The sequence below is a fragment of the Canis lupus genome, chromosome 10 (genome assembly GCF_048164855.1).
Source record: "Canis lupus baileyi chromosome 10, mCanLup2.hap1, whole genome shotgun sequence".
NCBI classification, from domain to species: domain Eukaryota; kingdom Metazoa; phylum Chordata; class Mammalia; order Carnivora; family Canidae; genus Canis; species Canis lupus.
This window is the reverse complement of record NC_132847.1, coordinates 66,377,779-66,397,212: the sequence shown is the minus strand read 5'-3', so window position 1 is coordinate 66,397,212 and position 19,434 is coordinate 66,377,779. Positions and strand designations below refer to the sequence as shown.

Below are 19,434 nucleotides of genomic sequence, written 5' to 3'. Positions count from 1 at the left end.
GTCACGCGCAGGCTCTGCACCCACCTCAGGGCACAAAGACAGACAAAGCATGGCCTCTCTCTGTGAGGGGTGTCCTGCCTGGTGGGCAGGCAAAGGTGGGCCCGCTGATGCTGGCGTTGAGGGCGAGCATAGAGAATACACTGCATCCTGCGTGGGGTGAGAAGCGGGTGCGTCCAAAAAAGCTTCTTAGTGATGACCACTGAGAAAAACCTCCAAGATCAAGTTGGAGATGGACAAATAACATGGAAAAGGCTTATAAGATGCAAAGGACTTTCCCAGCAGAAGAGTGTAACCTCTGGAAATGCTGCACATTTGTGTGCCTAGAATATACCTCTCTCTTTCCTGAACAATATAAAATATTAGCCAGAAGAATGCATGGAACTTAAGACAATGTATTTCCCAAATAAACACTCATTTCCTTTTCTTCCTGCTATAATTAGCTTTCGCATGCGTTGCTTCTCCACAAATAGGAAAGTGTATTACCCTGGAGGTTAGGGTATGTGGTAGTCAGTAGATGAAGGATTTTGGACTGTGGTCAGATTCTAGGCTCCAAGTTACCAGCTGAGCAAAATGGGCAGGTCCCCTCCTTGAGTCTCCCTTACCTTAACTGTTTCATGAAGATAAAAGCAATGCCTGTCACTGGGTTGTAATGAGCATCTAATGGGTTGACGGCTCTGAAAACATCGTGGGAAGTCCCTGTGCTTTCCTGGTGTTTGCAGATGACTGTTTGACTTTGTTTCCCTCTAGTGGTTAGCATAGGACTTTGCACAGAGTAGCCAACTAAGATTTCAAAGGAAGACCACCCTACTGGGAGGCTCATTGACCATTTATTTAAGTTCACATATTTGTCAGTGACTTAACGAAAGACAGCCTTGCTATTCATATTTGTAGAAGGGCCTGGGGGTTGGGACTTGTTAGCTAATATGGATGACCAAATCAAGATCCAAGAGGATCTCCATGAGCTATAAAACCTACAGAGTAAAAATTTTTTTAAAGATTTTTTAAAAATTTAGGGATCCCTGGGTGGCGCAGCGGTTTAGTGCCTGCCTTTGGCCCAGGGCGCGATCCTGGAGACCCGGGATCGAATCCCACATCGGGCTTCCGGTGCATGGAGCCTGCTTCTCCCTCTGCCTATGTCTCTGCCTCTCTCTCTCTCTCTCTCTGTGTGACTATCATAAATAAATAAATTTAAAAAAAAATAAAAAATAAAAAAATAAAGATTTTTAAAAAATTTATTATTTATGCGTGAGAGACAGGCAGAGGGAGAAGCAGGCTCCATGCAGAGAGCCCGACATGGGACTCGATCCCGGGACTCCAGGATCCTACCCCAGGCCGAAGGTGGCACTAAACCGCTGTACCACCGGGGCTGCCCTACAGAGTAAAATTTAATAGGACTCTGCCTTGAGGCTCAGGACAATCCCTTGTAGCATTTGCCTGCCTTCTGGGGACATGACCGCTGTCCTCAGCAAATGGCCCACCAGCAGCAGCCTTGGACCTGGCAGGCTGGCTGGTAGGTTAGGAGCACCAGCTGGGGCATGCATCACCTGGGTTCTGGTCTTGATTGCTGAAAGTGGCTTCTGTGACCAGGAAGTCCCTTCTCTGGTCCAGTTTCTTCCCTTTTTTAAAAAAAATTTGATTGCTTCTTCCCTTTTAAAATGAATTTACACAAGGTAACTTTATGGCTTTCTCAAGCTTTCCTCCCTGGGTGCTCTGTGTCAGGGCATCTAAATTATTTCCCAGATGTACTGTTGTACATTTCACCATTGTACAGACTCACCTGAGCGTCACACTGGTGCTTGTATAATCCAGCCTCGATGTTTCTGTCCATAGCTTAGCTGCATTTGGCTGGCCTTGACGGCCAATGGTCTGCCCTTGACCAAATCTGCATGCGTAGATCACTTGACTTTCTGCCGCCTTCCCCTTCCAAAATCGAACTTTGTAGTAGCTTTTATCTGGGTTAGTTCCAAGCACGGCATCCCTGAGCACCTACCGTGCGTGTACTCTGCCTAGGTGCTAGGCCCCACAGATGAGTCTGCCTCACTCCCAGCCCCCAGGGAAGACTGTAAGGAGGAAGCCTCCCTTTACGACAGTATGGATCTCAAAGAGCAGCTCTTATGTGTGATGGCAGTTGAGGATGAGTAGGGCCACACGGATGTAAAGAAAGACATGCTTGCATCTGGCTTCTCATCTTTGTGATGAAATCTCCCGAAGCAGCTCCCTGGCTCCTCTCCTTCCCTTCTGAGATTGGCCACAAAGCATCACTGCAGCTTCTGCCAATCCCCGTCCTTGTGACACAGATGGAGCTATTTGATTTAGAAATCTGTGTTGAATGGGTACTGTGAAACATCAGTCCTCAGAAGCTCGCTGGCGTGGAGACCAGCTGCAGGAAGAATTCATTGCAACCTCTGGAAAGATCAAGGTTAATATTTTTAAGAAAAAGATGAAAGTGTCTTATTAAGAAAATGAAATACCACATAATTGCCCATCAAAACTAGAACTTATTCTCCTATTTTTATAAAGCTGGAAGAACTGAATCGTGGAGAAGGGAAGCAGGTGTCCTTGGGTCCCACAAGCCAGATCCTTGGCTGTTCCACCCAGGGTCTTTTTCCCAGTCTCAACAGTCCAGACACCCAGACGGTTTGAATCCTCAGGGCAACCATGTATGCTTGTACAGGTTGGCTACTGCACAACTCTCAGGAATACCTATGGCCATAGATATCAATGAGGCATGTTTGTAGAATGGCAGTCAAGGATCTCAAGGGAGAGGTACTGTTTGGACCAGAGATGCATCTGGAAATCCCTCTAGAAAGCCACTTTCCTCGTAACCTTGCAGTTGCAGTTCCTCGTTTCCCTGATTCCTCTAAGAATGTTTCCTTCTTCCCAAGAACTCTGCCCTCAGCCTTGCCAGGGCCCAGACCCATGAGCCCCACCCACTCCCACCCCCTCATGCCATCCCCCACCTTCCCTCTGGGCCTCCGAACACATCCTGGTTCCATTTCTTCCAACCTTATCCAAATTCCAAGGAGCCAATCAAGGTGCAAGTAATAGGTCAGTGTGACCTCTTTGATGCCCACACCCATTGTTTTAGAGCAGGTTGGTCCAGTGCTCTAATCACCTGGGGGTACTAGAATGCCTGTCTGCACGGTGCCTGGCATACAGGACGTGGCATTTCCGAGTGGGCACTCTCATGTGTCTGTATCCGGGGTACAGTGCAAACTGCTGTGGGTTTAGAACAGGACCTAGGTCAGACTGCTTAAACATCTGGCCTCAGGGAAAGAGCATTCAGCTGAAGCATGCATGGAGGTACTTGACCCATGTAGGGTCCGATAACCATGTGGAATCTGAAGCCAACGCGAAGACCAAGGGCATGTGGTGGTAGAACCTCTCGGAAGAATGCTTCCCATGCTTTGCTTGTGATGCTGTCGATGCCCGTGAATGCAGACCGTATTGAAAAGGCGATTTCTTCCTCATTCTGTCTTGGTAGCTCATTTTGGAGACTATAATTCTTCCATTCATCACCCGGGCTATCTTTCTGATAGTCAGTTTATACCAGACCAGAACGATGACTTTTTAACGAAGGTGGAATCGCTCCATGAGCAGCACAGGTGAGAGGAGGGGTGGGGTGGTGGCCTACTTTGGGAACCCAGGCTGGGCATTTCGGACCTTGCGTCCTTATGTTTGATGTTTGCTTCCTTTAGTTCACGAATCCTCTTTTAAGCTGTCGGGGGTTTGTGAATCTTTGAGCTGTTATGATGGCAGATATATTTGGCATAACTAGCATTTCTGTAAAGTGCAAAATCCAGTAAGAGTTTAGGGGGATTTACAGTGTTCTTTTTTAGGATGTCACTGAAATCCGTTAATTCCTAGGGGAAATGCCCTTTTTAAAGCGGACCGCCCCACGAATGACCTACCAGGCAGACCTTTGAACGGTTGGCCACATTTAATAAAATGGGTGGCTCCTTTGAGCATCGTGGAATAGCCAGGCATCTGGACTAAGGTCGCCAGGCTGTGTGAATCCCACGTCCTCTCTGGGATCGGGTCACAAAACTCCCTAAATTCCTGAAAGGAGCCCCAGTGTCCCGCAGCTGCCTCAGGCCAAGCCTGCCCTCCACCAGACAGGCCCTCTCCCGGCCTCCTCATCCTTTGCCTCGTTTTAGTCCAAGCTGCAGTGGCATCTGTTCAGTCCCAGGTCAAAAAAGCGCCATCCCAACCGGGAAGACCAGGTCTCAAGGGACCTGCCATTCTCTGGAAGGCTGAAAAAACAAAGGCCAAGCAGCCAGCGTCCCTTCTAAAAGGCAACTGCCAATCCTCCCTCCCAGAATTGTTTCCCAGGCAGAAGCCAGCATCCTAAAATAGCCCAGTGACGTCTGGGAGCTGGAGGCTGCCGGAAGAATAGATAAAGGTGGAGAGACCTGAACTTGGAACAAGGAAGGTGGGAATTTCAAAAGGTGGCAGTCTTCTGGATCTGATACTGAGAGCCCACTGGGTAAGAAGTAGTATTTAGTAAAGGATGGAGCAAGCTAGATGAAGTCCTATTCGGTGGACAAGAAAAGGTCCTGGTTTAGTAGGATCCAGGGTTAAGTTGTTTAAGATTTATAACATAAGGTATCTAATGACCTTACAACAATGTTATGAATTTGGAGAGGAATTTTATTTTTAAAGTTGGAATTATATACTCTATTGATTGGCAAACTCTGCGTCTTCTCTCCTCTTCTGTAGTGGGCTAAAGCAATCAGAAGCCGAATCTTGCTTCATCAACATAGCACGGACCCTCGACTTCTATGGAGTGGAGCTGCACGGCGGTAGGGTAGGTACCCTTGGCCCAGTCGGGTTCAGAAATTAACTTCTGAAAGTTTTAAAACTTCTTGAAACTGCCTTTTCCAGAATAATAATAATAATAATAATAATAATAATAATAATAAATAATAAAAGACCTTCCTAAACAATATTTAGAAACTTTATAAAGTAATGTTGAGTTTGGTTGGTTATTTATCCAGTTGCTTGTTTCATGTTTCCATGGGGTAGGGGCGTCATGGGGATTAGAAACAAGTAGTTTTTGTAAGATGATTTCGTGTTACGGTTAAAGAAGCGAAGGAAGTATATGCTCATTAGAGCGATGCTTTAATGAGCCAAGGGTTTAACTGTTTCATCTCCGTGCTGCTCAAAATACAGCTAACTGCTCAAATATGACCGCTTCTAAAAATTATTGAAAACTATTTTAAATTGATTGTTCCTTTTAAATAAAATTGGCTAATATCTTTCAATGACTGAGCAATTTCTCTCTGCCAGACACAGTGGCTTGCTTATTTCAGTAATGCCATGAGGTGAGTATCCTCATTACCCCATTTTACAGATGGAGAAACTGATACTCAGGGACTTCTCAAGGGTCACATAGCACACAAGTAGCAGCTTCAGTACGTGACCCCAGCACTAATTGGCATCCAATCTTTATATTTTCTACCAGTAATTGTCCCACATCATGTCCAAAAGGAAGCAAATATTGGTTGAACAACTAATAGGTACTAGCCATTGTTCCAGATGCTTTTCACAAGACCACAAGGTCTCATTTAAAGATTATTAGCAATCTTGTGAAATCGGTATGCTGATCATCCCATTTTACACTGAGAAAATGGAGGCTCAGGGAAGTTGAGTAAATGACCAGCTTTACATCTGTAGAGTATTTTTGTAATTCATAGACACACTTTCATTTCTTTTGTGCCTCTTCAGTTTTATAACCCTGTGATAGGCAAGTTATGACCTAAGTAATAAAATAGGAAAAAGATATGAGATCTTAGAAAATACTAACTTTGGGACTTGATGGTTAATTTTCACTACATCTGCAAATAATAATTTGTTGTAGAATGTTGTCGAGAACTTTCTACACTGGTGAAGTGGGCTTTATATGTGTCTGAGTTGATCTGTACTCTCCCCACCACTTGCGTCCCATGAGAGACCTCAGGCCAGATGATTACCTGCCTGGCTGACACCCCCCAAGGTGTCAGAGGGAGTTGGGTTACCTTCGGCTATGCTGGATCACCCGAAACCCCCTAAGTATCAATAACTCAATACCATAAAGTTCATTCTTCAGTAGTTCAAAAGCTGCGATGGGTCCCAACAACCCTCCAGAGTAGCCTTCCTTCATGCAGTGACTTGCTTGGCAGCCAGGCTGCTTCCGTCTTGTGGCTTCACAAGCTTCACACATGGCCTCATGCTTGTGGCAAGGAAGGAGGAAGCTGGAAGGCGGGGTAGCAGCTCCTAAAATGATTCAGCCCAGAAGAGACCCATCACTTCTCCTAGAACATTGACCGTGCCTGGTCATGTGGCCCTGCTGAGAAATGTGGGGATGGGCATGGGAATTTAGTGAACAGTAACCGTCCGGGGATGAGACGCATGTGATTTCAGTGGGTTGCCCAATAGTAAATGCTCTCCGGACTTTTGCATGTGTCAGCACTGTTTTCTTTGGACAGTTTCTCTAATTCCCCACGTTCACATCACTGTTCACAAGTGATTTATCCCTCTATGTCTCGAGAGGCAAAAGAGAATGAAAGTTCATTACACCTGCCCCATATTCTCTAATTTCAGCCTGATAAAAACCCTTGGGGAGGTGAATTTGATAATCGTTCTTGTACAAAAGGAAAAATTGAGGCTCAATAGCCCAAAATAACACAGCTAGTAAGTGGCAAACCTACCATTCACACTCAGTGGTAACTAAGTCAGACTGTGCCCCCCTCCTTTTTTTTTTTTTTTTTTTTTTAATTTTTATTTATTTATGATAGTCACAGAGAGAGAGAGAGAGAGGCAGAGGGAGAAGCAGGCTCCATGCACCGGGAGCCCGACGTGGGATTCGATCCCGGGTCTCCAGGATCGCGCCCTGGGCCAAAGGCAGGCGCCAAACCGCTGCACCACCCAGGGATCCCCCCCCTCCTTTTTAAATATAATTACAAGTATCTGATTGGGTAAATTGGGATATAGATGACTCAGGGGAAGGAGCCCTTTTATTTTTAAATTTTATTGTACTCACCTTGTTCTTAAATGACTTTAAAACACCCTGTAGTTAGTCACCATATCTTCTGTATTTTCATTGTCAATGGCAATGCGTGGCACACAGGCTCTTAATGAATGTGGAGTGTACTGGATTTATAGGCAATATTTATTTATTCGTTGGATTTAAAGACAGCAGTCCTCCCCTTCAAAACAATAGATAACTAACGCCTTTTTAGTGATGGGAGCTGAGATTAGTGGGAAGCTGTGCAGAGGGTGAGGCCTTTCTGATACCAGCATGATATCTAATTGTTGAAAATGTATAATCGGATGCTCATTTGAAGATTCTGTGGAATGATGGGTGGACCTGCCTGGTAACAGAGTCTCTAAGCTGCTGGGACCCAGGTGTAGGTGCCAGGCAGTGTGCATTCGCTTTAGAAGCATCTGGTGCTGAGTATTTGGATCTGAAGTATCCCTTGCCTGTTTTCCATAACGTTTTCCCTTTGGAGCTTATACATACTGCTATTTATAAAAGCGTGGGTGCTTGAGTTACCAGAGGGCATCGGCATGACTGTGACACGCTGTGAATCTGAGTTCTTCCCTTTTACAGGATCTGCACAATTTAGAGCTAATGATTGGGATTGCTTCTGCGGGCATCGCCGTGTACCGAAAATATATTTGCACAAGTTTCTATCCTTGGTAAGTGCAAACCAGTTCTAATTATTTTTCTGAATCATGCTTTAAAAATATGCCGAACAAAAGAAACATTATGTCTAATTTTAAACTTTTATTTCTGAAGGAGGGGTAGAGACTTTACCCTAGGTTTTTACCTCTGACCTCTGGGAGGCTTGACCCAGATTCAGTACTTGGGACCAGTAGTTGGGTTTTCACCGGCATCCTTTTCCCCCAGTCACCCTATTGTTGGGATACTCTTTAGAAACATGGATAAACTGGTACAAGCCCTGGGCAGCACATTGGCCAGAATTCAGAGAACTTCCTCTGGGCAGGAATTGTATTGTCAGTGTGGTTCCTCAGTTAGTAGTTGGCCCTTTACCAAGTGTTCAGACTTGAATCCTCCCAAGACCCTCTGAAGAAGGCAGTGCTCTCCATGGACTTCTGATGTGGGACTCCACGCATTCCTAGTTGCATGATCTTGAGCATTTAGGTGAGGTCTCTGAGCCTCAGTTTTGCTTTCCGAAAATGGGCATAATCATGGATTTCAGGACTGTTGCAAGGCTTAATTGAGGGACTGCTAGTAAAGCTTTTAGTAGGGGACTTGTGTATAAAAATGCTGTCTGTGGGAGCTCTAATCGTGTCCTTATGCAAATAATAGAGGAGCTGTTGACACGCAGCCACAAAGTACCAGAGCTGGGATGTAGATCCAGCTCTGTCTGTCCTCCTGCTTCCTGTCCTCCTGCTGCTGCTCCACGCTGCCCTCAGCCGTTCTCCCCAGACCCACGCAAGCTCAGGCCAAGCTGCAACATCACAAAAGCAGCTGACCACAAAGAGAGCACATTGCCCATGGTTCTTGTTCTTTAAAAGTTACGTCATAATCCAACGGCCCTTATGTGATCCTCAGCTTCAGTCAGCTCCTTGGTATCTGGCCGAGGCAACGAGCTGCCATCATTTCTACCCTGAGGTAAATTCTCGGAAGCTAGGAGCCCGCCTTCCTCATGGTCACAGAGTAGAGGACACACATGGAGAGGTGTCAGCTGCCACCCATCTGATCCCTATGTGCCTTTTGTGTGTTTTATTTTTTTGCAGGGTGAACATTCTAAAAATTTCTTTCAAAAGGAAAAAGTTCTTTATACATCAGCGACAAAAACAGGTGAGTTATGTCTGTGCTTGCTTTGTTTCTTGAGGTTTTAGCCACCTCAGCCAGTAGCTCTACGGCAGGTGAAGGCAGCTGGCCATCTGTTGGGGGAGAAAGAGCTTGGCGTGTGGTGGACGGAAAATGGGAGTCGGAATCCAGAGTTCCCATAGAATTCCCTGTGCTTCTCTGGTTGGAGATGTAACTTGCTTGGGAGTCAGTGAGATGGGTTTGGATCATCGCTCCTCCACCTCCACTGACCAGCCAGGCAGGTCCCTTAACCTCCCTTAGCCCAAGCTGTCTTGTTCCAGGAATGCAGTAGGACCTGCCTCTCAGGGAATCAAGTACATTAAACGAAAGAGCGTTGGTCAGAGCACCTGGCATGAGCCCACACAGAGTAGCAATGAATGTCAACAAGATGAGTTCCTTCCCTTGATGTGTTTAACGTGCACAGGAGGGGCACCTGGGTGGCTCAGTTGGCTAAGCGTCTGACTTTGGCTCAGGTCATTATCTTGGGGTCCTCGGATCGAGCCCTGTGTCGGGCTCTGTGCTCAGCGGGGAGTCTGCTCCTCCGTCTCCCTCTACCCCTCCTCCTGCTTGTGTGTATGCTCACTCTCAGTCTCTCAAATAAATAAAATCTTTAAAAAAATAAAATGCACAGTCATCTTCGCATATGTCTCCTAAGAGGTGACCACCCTTCTCCAGATGACTCTGGATAGAGAAGAAGACTCAAAGTTTTCGAAACTGAGGCTCCCACAGTTTTCTGAATTTGAATCAGAGACACCTGCTCTTTCCACGATACCACACTCTGTCCTGTTATACTCTATATTTTTTTACTTCTCGTCGCTATGTTCATTTTCCAGGGTTTCAGAGATAATATGTACTTAAAATGTCTCCATATAGCAGTGAATGCTTGGAAATGAGGACACTAATGCTCAAACTAGAACTAGAATCTGGGTCTCCTCTGACCCCCACCCCATTGCAAGATTGAAAGTGGCCCCAAAATGCAGAAGGTGGTAATTTAATTTGAAAACAAAAGAAAAGCTTAGGTAGTTGAAGATCAAGGAAATCATTAAAATGAAAATATGTGAGCACTTGATTTAATTCCGTGCTCGGGGGACAAATAGAGAAATCCACAGGCTTATAAAATATCAAGTTGCAGAGAAATGGAAGAGTGTGTTTCTTCAGGAGAGATTTTCCCAGAGCTAAATTTTAAAAGATGTATCACACAGCCTTTTTCTGGTTGCTCCAAATATATCCAACCTAGGAATGTAAGCACATTCAAAATCAGAGTCTTCATGAAGGATCACAAGTGATGGTAAAGAGTAGAGTCAGGTCATCTTTACCACATTAATAAGATGGTTAACAGATCCTGTTCCTGAATATTCCTGTAACATTGATTTACGGCCTCGGACATTTTGAAGCTGGTTTTCTGCTCTCTGTTGCACCTTACCTGGTGTAGACACAGAACACCTGTGAGCCTCTGCTCCTTCACCTGTGGAGATGAAATCTCTACTCTGTTTTTCTCCCCCAGACTGAATCCAGGGAACATATCGTGGCCTTCAACATGTTAAATTACCGATCTTGCAAAAACTTGTGGAAATCCTGTGTCGAGCATCATACATTCTTTCAGGCAAAGAAGCTACTACCTCAAGAAAAGAATGTCCTGTCTCAGTACTGGACTATGGGCTCTAGGAACCTGAAAAAGTGAGTATTCTTAAGTATCCACAGTAGGCTGAGATGTAAATATGTCCTGGTCACTGCCGGGTAGTAGACATCCTCGGGGGAAGGGGTTGCTATCATCCAGGGACCCCAGGCACTGGAGCTGGAGCTGCACGGCTGAAAGTGTCTCCAGGGACAGCAGGGTCTCCTTCCACGAGGACTCAGGTACTGCTCGTGTTCTCATCCTTCCTTTCGGCCTCCACAACTCTGTTGCCCGGGCAGCGCCCAGGCAGCCAGAATTACAACTGCTCCCACTCCATGTCCCTGTAAGGGAAGCACGTGGCAGTGACTCTGGGGGTTGTCGTGGTACTAAGACAGGCTCTCCCACAGAATGTTAATTCGATACAGTGCTCCCGAATAGTGAATGAGCAGAGATGAAGTTTCCCAGAGTCAAGTGACGCTGGGACATAATACATATAACAGTCACAAAATAACAGCAATAACGAAAACTGGCAATTGTTTCCTTTGTACCATGCACATACTTAATTATATTTAAATCTTATAACAATCCCATGTGTACTAGTGTCTACAGGAGTGATAATCAGAATATTTCATGAGCAGTGCAGCGAAAGAAATTACTCTTATAAAATTTTACCTTTAGATTAAAGTGGATTTCCTAAACTAATCCAGTTTGTATTTTTGTGTATTTATTCTAAGACTGCCGCCTTTCTTTTTTTTTTTTTTTTTTTTAAGATTTTATTTATTCCTGAGAGACAAAGAGAGGCAGAGACGTAGGCAGAGGCAGAAACGGGCTCCCTGCAGGGAGCCCAATGTGGGACTCGATCCCAGGACTCTGGGATCAGGGCCTGAGCCAAAGGCAGACGCTCAACCACTGAGCCACCCAGGTGCCCCCTAAGACTGCCTTTCTAAGTAAAGATACAACAGAAATTATCAAGTTAATTGTAAACTGTTTGTTGACTTGAAAAATTGTTTTCATAATTTTGTGTTGTTGATGTGGCTCTTACTAATGAAACAATGCCCCCTGTCTGAACCATTATCTCCTACGTGGCACTGTATCAGACTATTCCAGTGACTTTCCCATTATGTTGATAATCATTAGGTAGCTTTTTATAGACTCAATTAGTATTTCTGTTAGCATCAGTGATAGTATTTATGGTGCTAAGTGCTCTCTCTCAACTTCTGATGAACCAAGAACAAATATATTTTCAAAGTTTCTAGCTTCTATAATATCATCTAGTATTTTATACATTCAGTAGCCCTTCCTGAACATGTCACAGATGTAATTTATTGGAATATAGTATTCACTTTAGTTGGATCTGAGCCTTCAGGCCAGCTGACAGGATTGAATTGGGAGCAGTTGAAAACATGGATTTTGCTAAGAAAACTGAGTTCAAATCCTACTACCTGCATCACTTTTAGTTTGAATTTGTTTGATTTTTTCTTTTTTTAAAAAAGATTTTATTTATTTATTTATTTATTTATTATTAATTTATTTATTTATTCATGAGAGATACAGAGAGATAGAGACATAGAGGGAGAAGCAGACCCCATGCAGGGAGTCTGATAATGGGACTCGATCCTGGGACTCCAGGATTATACCTGGGCTGAAGGCAGATGCCCAACCACCGAGCCACCCAGGTGTCCCGAATTTCCTCATTTCTGTAACATACAGCCAACACAGAGTTAGGGGTGAGGTGGGCAGGTTCTGTTTATCCATTATAGCAAAATAAACTACCCCTATTTTCGTATGATAGAACAAGCCTCTTGGGGCTCCTGGGTGGCTCAGTTGGTTAGGCGTCTGCCTCGGGTCATGATCTCAGTGTCATGGGATTGTGTCCCGCATGGGGCCCCACGCACTCAGCAGAGTTTCCTTGTCCTCTCCCTCTGCTCCTCCCCTGCGCACACACACGCTCTCTTTCTCTCTCTCAAATAAATAACATCTTTTAAAAACAAAAAAACAACCATCTTTCTGTTCTATTTTGAGATTTTGTGAATTGAGAAATTGAGAAGGGCTTGGCCAGCCACCTCTTTTGCTCCATGTAGTATAGACCAGGGTTTCTCAGCGACAAGCAGCTGGTGGCTGGGCTGGGCTGGGCTGGGCTGTAGGTCCAAGATAACATGGCTCCCATACTTGATGGAATGATTGGAAGGCTGGATTCGCTTGGACCCTCCACTTCTCTCTGCTCTCAGGGCCTCTTCATGTGCACTCTCCAGCAGGGTCATTTGATGTCTTGTGCAGAAATTCAGGCTCCAAGGGCCTAAGGCAGAAGCAGGCAGTCATCATCAAGGCCAGGCCCAGAACTGGCACAGCTACTCTTGGTCAGAGCAGTCACAGGCCAGCCAACATTCAAGAGTCCAAGAACTTGAGCTATTTTTAATCTGCCGTTGGGGGTCATTTGGGATATCGGTGGTTGGGGGGCATGGATCAGCAGTTCTTTACTATTAAGACCAACTTCATTGTATTGCAAATTTCAGCCCTCACAGTGTCCATTTCATAGATGAGAAAATTGAGGCTTAGTTTACATGATTTGCCCAACCCTAGAGCTACACACACAGATTTGCATATGGGGCCTCCTGATAGAGGTTCCACATAAAAGGAACTTGATCAGAATTTTGCAAACTTAAGAGACATTGGGACTCCTCCCCGCCCCAATCAAAGAGAATCTATTAATAATCTGTAACACATGGGCAGCCCGGGTGGCTCAGTGGTTCAGCGCCACCTTTGGCCCAGGACATGATCCTAGAGACCCGGGTTTGGGTCCCACACCTAGCTCCCTGCATGGAGCCTGCTTATCCCTCTGCCTGTGTCTCTGCCTCTCTCTGTGTGTCTCATGAATAAATAAAATATTTTAAAAAAATAATAATCCGTGACACATACTATGGGGAACTATGACCTTAAACTTGTGAGTCCTCTCACGTGCTCCCCTTGTTCTGAGGCAGTGTTCTCAATCAATGCTAATTTGCTTTCTGATGTGATTCTCTCAGTGATGCTGCAGTGAGCATTTTGAGCAGGGTGACAACGGAGATTTGTTACTGTAAATTAGCACATTGATATTCTAGGGGGACTTTTGTGTTCTTCTGGGGTCTTAAGACATTGTTTAAAATTTAGGAATGTCAGAACTGAGTTTCTTTTAAACTGACTTCAAATGCCATCCTTTCAAGTAGTTCATTCCTTGAGGGGTCTCATTAGATAAGATTTAAATTCTGTAGGTGTCAATAAAACATGAAAGTCAGCCTCAGGGTGTCCCGTTCATGTAGCACGTGGCATGGAACTCTGCTGCCGAAGCATGTTCTCGGGCCTTCTTTCAAAGAGTGCTGTGATTTAGGGCTCATGGCTTCTGCCAGCTAGGATGGCAAAGAGCACCTTCCTGGAAGGATGGTTCATGTTTGTATTCAGGCCATTGTGAGCGAAGCAAACATTCCTTGACATTATGCGAACTTTATGCGTGTTATCCTGAAAATTCCTCCTCATCTCGTGGAAAGGTTTGGTTATATCCTTAAAGCAGCTTTATTGCTTGCAGTAGTAAGGCCCAAGAAAATATTTTCACCGGAAGAGAAGAAACAACAAGAAAAAGCCAGGACAGAAAGGAACCACTTGTGATCTGTGTACCTCTACTCCTTGTAACCTTGGCTGGTGTCATCCAGGTGCTAACCAGCCCTTCATCGGAAAGGGAGCATAGATAGACTGTTTATTATATGCTGTAATTTCTTGTTGAACACGTCTGTCCATGTAGAAAGTGAACCTTGCATCTGGTTTTTCAGGTCTGTAAATAACCAGTATTGTAAAAAGGTGATTGGAGGGATGGTGTGGAACCCAGCCATGCGGAGATCATTATCAGTGGAGCACTTAGAAACCAAGAGCCTGCCTTCTCGATCCCCTCCCATCACTCCCAACTGGTACGTCCTCCTTTTTTTTTTTGTATTACCCACCACTAAACACTTTATGTCTCTTAAAAATTCAGCTTTGTAAGTTTTCCCAATATAGATGTGGCCTGTAGTCGGAGTTTATGTTTGCATGCTTGGCTGTTACAGAACTAACAGTTGGCTGTTTTTGTGAAACATGCAAGCCTAGCTGAACATTTTCCTTAGTGTGTAATGCTGGGATGTCCTTTTTAAAAAACTTGCCTGGTCTGAATTTGAGAACTACAGCCTACTGAAAAAAACACCCCTCTTGGAATTAAGGGGCTCACTGGCAGATTAACATTCTGGGAAGCCCTGTGAGTAGGAAGCCCGCTGAGATTTATTTAAGCTGTTTTTCCATTAACATCACACAAAATGAACTAGGGGAGAACGTGGTAAAGGTATACGGTGTAGGATGCGTGGCCCTCAGCAACAGTAGTAGCAAATGCACGTGGGGAAGTAGCCTGCCAGCATTTAACATGATGGCTTAACAGGAAGGAAGTTGCACTTGGCGAAGTGCGAAGGACGTGTGTGGCTGCATCACCCAGACTCAGATTTTGGCTTTTCTGTTAATTCACAAGTTTCTTTACCTCTCTGGTCTCAGTATTCCCATCTGTCAGAGGGTTCAAACAATCACCACAAATGACAGTGTACAAGTGCTTTGTAAGTGATTTTTTTTTTAAATGAGGTGGAATTATTATCATTATTTTATTAGAATGGTTCTTCAGAGACATTGGATCAGTTTTGTGAACGTGTCCAAAATGGCCAGGCACTGTCAGCAGGAGGGAAACTAAGCCAGAAACATTGCCCCAGCTCCACGCAGGACTAGAGACTGTGGCTTTGTATTCATTTCACAGAAGACCCAGGTGGACCTGTAAATTGCCAAGGAGGGATCTAGGAGGACTGGGGGAGATTCTCTTTCTTTTTTCTCTAACTTAAAACCCTTTTAATTTGTATAATAATTTATGTAAATGGAAATGGACAGTATGTCTTAGAAATCGGAAGAATTCTAAAAGAATCCATGGAATTCAGTAAATTTGATAAAAGCAGTAAGAATGTTTGAACATTCATCATTCTTTAGGGCACTGAATAGTAATGCCTGAGAAAGTCTAAGGAAAATTATACAAAATGAGCAGACACAAAAGGGGTTCTGAAAAGAACAATTATTCGTTATTATTGCCTCAATAGGTATAATCAGTGATGATGATAATAGTGTTTTTGAGTACTTATTACTAACTCATTTCATCCTCACAGCAATTGTATGAGGATATACTATTATTATTTCCATTTAACCGATGAGTAAATTGAGGCACAGAGAAATAATATAAGTAATCTAAGGTTAGATCTGGGATTTGAGTTTAGTATCACTGGGTCAGAGTTCATATTCTTTTATTTTTTTTTAATTCAATTGATTAACATATAGTATATTACTAGTTTCAGAGGTAGAGGTCAGTAATTCATCAGTCTTATACAACCCCCAGTGCTCATATCCCGTGCCCTGCTTAATGTAGGACCAAGGGAGATCCTAACAGGCACAAATGGAGCTACTGTGCAAGACGGCTGGGTGAGGACCCTGCCCTGGGGCCAGATGCTCTAGGCAGAGATGCTGATGGTATTTAGTGTCAGAAATCTTAACATGACAACGTAGATTTGTGTCCTGGTTTCCTAAGATTTAGGTACTTCGTTCTAAAACGGTAAGTTTATTCTGTAAAGTAGCAGCTTAATTGGTCTGAAAGCCTCCAAGGCAGCGATGCCAGGGCCCCAGAGCAGAGGCCCAGGACAGCATCCAGGAGAACAGCGGGCTTTGATGTCGCCACACCCGTGGCCTGGAGCTCCTACTACTATTTATAGGTCCCCTCCTGAGGAGTCACAAGCCTTTCTCCCCTACTCTGGACACAGTATTATTGATTATCTGGGCCCCAAGGGAATAGGAATAGTGGAGGCCCTGACGGTGTCCAGGAGAAATGGCTAAGGAAGAAGGAGGTGGAAACACAGAGAGAAAATAGAAGGTGGCTCAGCAGCCTGGGGTCACCCACTACAGGAGCTGATGTCCGGGGAACATCGCTTCATTTGGTTCACTCTCAGGAGCAGGTAGGTACAGCTGAGGCCCAGAGAGGTGGTGTGACTTGCCTGAAGCCACACAGCTGCTGCTGCTATCAGGGGAATGGGATGGTGCTGCCGTGCCCATCTCATAGGGCATAGAGGATATATTTTTAAAAGCAAACCTTTCTTCTTGGATTAAGTGAAATTCACATGAAGGGATATAATTGTAGTAAGGTTTCGGTTTTGCCAAAAACTAACCTTTGGCTTCTAAACCCTTTAGTTAATACTGGTGTTTGAATGAATCTGGAGAACAGATCAGTAGTCAGTACAGCCTATTATTTTGTGCATTAAGAGCTTGAGTCCTCCCAGAAGAATAACCCACCCTAAATCAACACTCCCCACTTCCCAAAGGGCATAAATTAGTCTCGTCTGCCTATTTATATGGCTGAGGCTTCCTTTCTGGAGGCTACACTGCGGGGCTGAGAGTATCGAGGATTCGTGTGGCCCTTGGTGGATTGCAGTGTACTAACGGGTTAACCGGTTCTTCATTTCCAACAGCGTCTGCCAAGGCATCCTTAGAAAGGTCAGGGCACAAAGTTAGATCCCGATGCCTGATAAAGTTTTTCAGTGGAATTTGCTTTCAACACTTCCCACTCGACCTTTTCCCCACACAGGCGAAGTCCTCGGCTCCGGCACGAAATCCGAAAGCCACGGCACTCTTCTGCAGATAACCTTGCGAACGAGATGACCTACATTACCGAAACCGAAGATGTGTTTTACACGTACAAGGGCTCCCTGTCCCCAAAAGACAGCGAATCCGAGGTTTCTCAGAACCGAAGCCCGCACCGAGAGTAAGAAACCTGTTCTCTTCTTTGTATCTGCTTGTGGTGGCTGTTGAGGAATTTGCCCAGGCCCAGAGAGAGCCGTTTAAGTCAAGAGCTGGAGCCTGCAGCCAGCTCCCTAGGCTGCTCTGTGCCAGGACGGCAGCATAAATCAGGCTGTCCCTTCTGCCACAGGAGGACAAGCCGTGTGCCTGGGGTCTCGAGCTCACACTTCTTTTTTGTATGACAAAGACCTACCGTCCACGTACGTGTTAGATTTCTTAAATAAGTTTCCAGTTGATGATCAAAGCCCAGTTTAAATCAGTTCACATTCCAGAAGTATAGTTATGTTAACCTGAATAGTAATATTTCTCTAGATTGTCAGAGTTTTACCCCTGCAAGATTTCTGGATTGCTGGAAATATGCTTATGTGGACCCATCCACAGAAAGCCTTCTCAGATCCACAGTAGGCACTCAGGGTGTTGGGTGGGGAGAGAGGGTTGTTTTTAATGAATTGTTAGTGTAAAGCAAAAACGTGCGTAGAACGTCTCCTGAATTTCTGTTAAGTTTTTTGTCAGCAGTTCACGTTAAATTCTTGTATGTCCCCGCTTTGCTTTTTTAAATGTGACAAACTCCCTTCACATCTTAAGGCCAGGAAAAACTGTCTCTCCAAAAGTACTGGCTTGGGTTCTTTTATTATTCAGTAAGCTGTATCGAATTCACGAAGTTTCCTTTTTGTCTTGATTGCCAGGGAACTGAGAGCTCCAAGTTAAGGGTCAGTTGCATGGACTTCCCTTAGTACAGGTTTCTGGTGTAGTCCCTACTCTTCTTTGTCTTATTCATGGGTCTTTTTTTTTTTTTTTTTTCTCTTAATGAATTCACAATTCTTCTGTATCCATACATTTTAGAGTAAGCTATCCTAAATCAAATTTTTGAAGTGGACAAGCCCTAATCATAAATAAAATGACATTTTAAGCTGAAGTATGAGAGGACTGGATCAACCATTAGGGAGTCAGCCAGAGGCACTGGGTATTGATTCTGTTAGGGCCCAAACTATACCTGATATATAGAAACCTAACACCTCCCTTCAGAGCGTGGGATTAGGGAGAGGGCACTTCAATTAATCTGTCAATTTTTGCCACTCTAGCTGCTAGGCTTAAAGCATTAAATGCATCCTGATTATATTCTAGACATCGCAGGTGAATTGCAAATCTTCCCACTTATAGTGTGAGGTTGTTACCTCTCTGTTGTCTCTGACCGCAGCAAACATGGTTTCCAGCTTAACTGTGTTCTTAACACCTCTGGGTAAATAATCCTCTGGTCACTCTTTCCTTGTGACCTGAGCTCGGATGATGCTTTTGTTGAAATGATCACTATCTCTTGCTTTAACTTGCAGCCCCATTGAAGTGACAGTGTGGAAGGGCGTGAGTTCCTTTGTGTGACACCATGGTTTTGCAGATCTAGATCTACCGGGCAGGAAAGGCAGGCAGGCAGGCATGACCTGAGCCCCTTGGAGTCGGAGGTGGGGTCCTGTGGCTTTGGGGAAAGGAGAAAGAGGGTTTAGGAAATGGACTGGGGGTTCTGGGAAGCTCGGTCACACTGTCCCTGCCAGCCCTCCCTCTTGTGGCTTGCAGTCCCATCATGGAACTGTGGACCATCTAGACTTCCACAGACCAGTGCAGTAGCCAGTAGGTACCAGTGGGTGTTCAGATTTAAGTTACTTAACAGTTATATCCCGTTCCTCAGTCATATAAACCTCCTTTCAGGGGCTCAAGAACACCACATGTAGGTAGTGACTACCATACTGGCCAGCACAGAGAGAGTCTCTTTCCATCGTCACAGAAAGTGCTGCTTGCAGTACTTGGTGCTGGGTAGAGAGAGATGGATTCTTCCTGGCGGGGCGTGAATGTTGTCAAGGGTTCCGTGCATTGCTGAGTGCAGCAGCACACCTCATACACGCTATGCTGCTCACAGAGGGAACGTCAAGGCAAATTAGACAAGTCTTTGCCTTAAGGGGCCTCCAGGCCAGCCGAGCAAATATTGGCACATTGTCAGCCTCTATCGTTGCATTGTCTGCCACTTAGGTACAAGCAAGAAGTTTGGGGAACGGTCTGAGGGTTCTGAGAAGCCCAATTACGTGTCCCACGTCAGATTTTCTTGCTGTGATCTGCACTGTGGAGCAGCCAGACCTTCACA

General features: G+C 44.9%; 1 protein-coding gene across 11 annotated transcripts in view; it reads left to right on the top strand.

The window, feature by feature from the left end:
• PTPN3 (protein tyrosine phosphatase non-receptor type 3) overlaps positions 1 to 19,434 on the top strand; it is a 141,438-nt gene that overhangs the window by 86,570 nt on the left and 35,434 nt on the right. For 9 of the 11 annotated variants that reach the window (XR_012038463.1, XM_072842274.1, XM_072842275.1 and 6 more), the window contains 7 exons: positions 3,485 to 3,605; positions 4,720 to 4,807; positions 7,592 to 7,680; positions 8,746 to 8,809; positions 10,326 to 10,498; positions 14,237 to 14,371; positions 17,092 to 17,268. Coding sequence is in view for 10 of the 11 variants with exons in the window: in XM_072842274.1 (XP_072698375.1) it covers positions 3,485 to 3,605; positions 4,720 to 4,807; positions 7,592 to 7,680; positions 8,746 to 8,809; positions 10,326 to 10,498; positions 14,237 to 14,371; positions 17,092 to 17,268 (847 nt within the window). In the remaining variant the exon portion in view is untranslated. Of the gene's footprint in view, positions 1 to 3,484; positions 3,606 to 4,335; positions 4,606 to 4,719; positions 4,808 to 7,591; positions 7,681 to 8,745; positions 8,810 to 10,325; positions 10,499 to 14,236; positions 14,372 to 17,091; positions 17,269 to 19,434 lie in introns of those variants that run through there. The other 2 variants (XM_072842282.1, XM_072842283.1) reach the window with 2 other exon arrangements.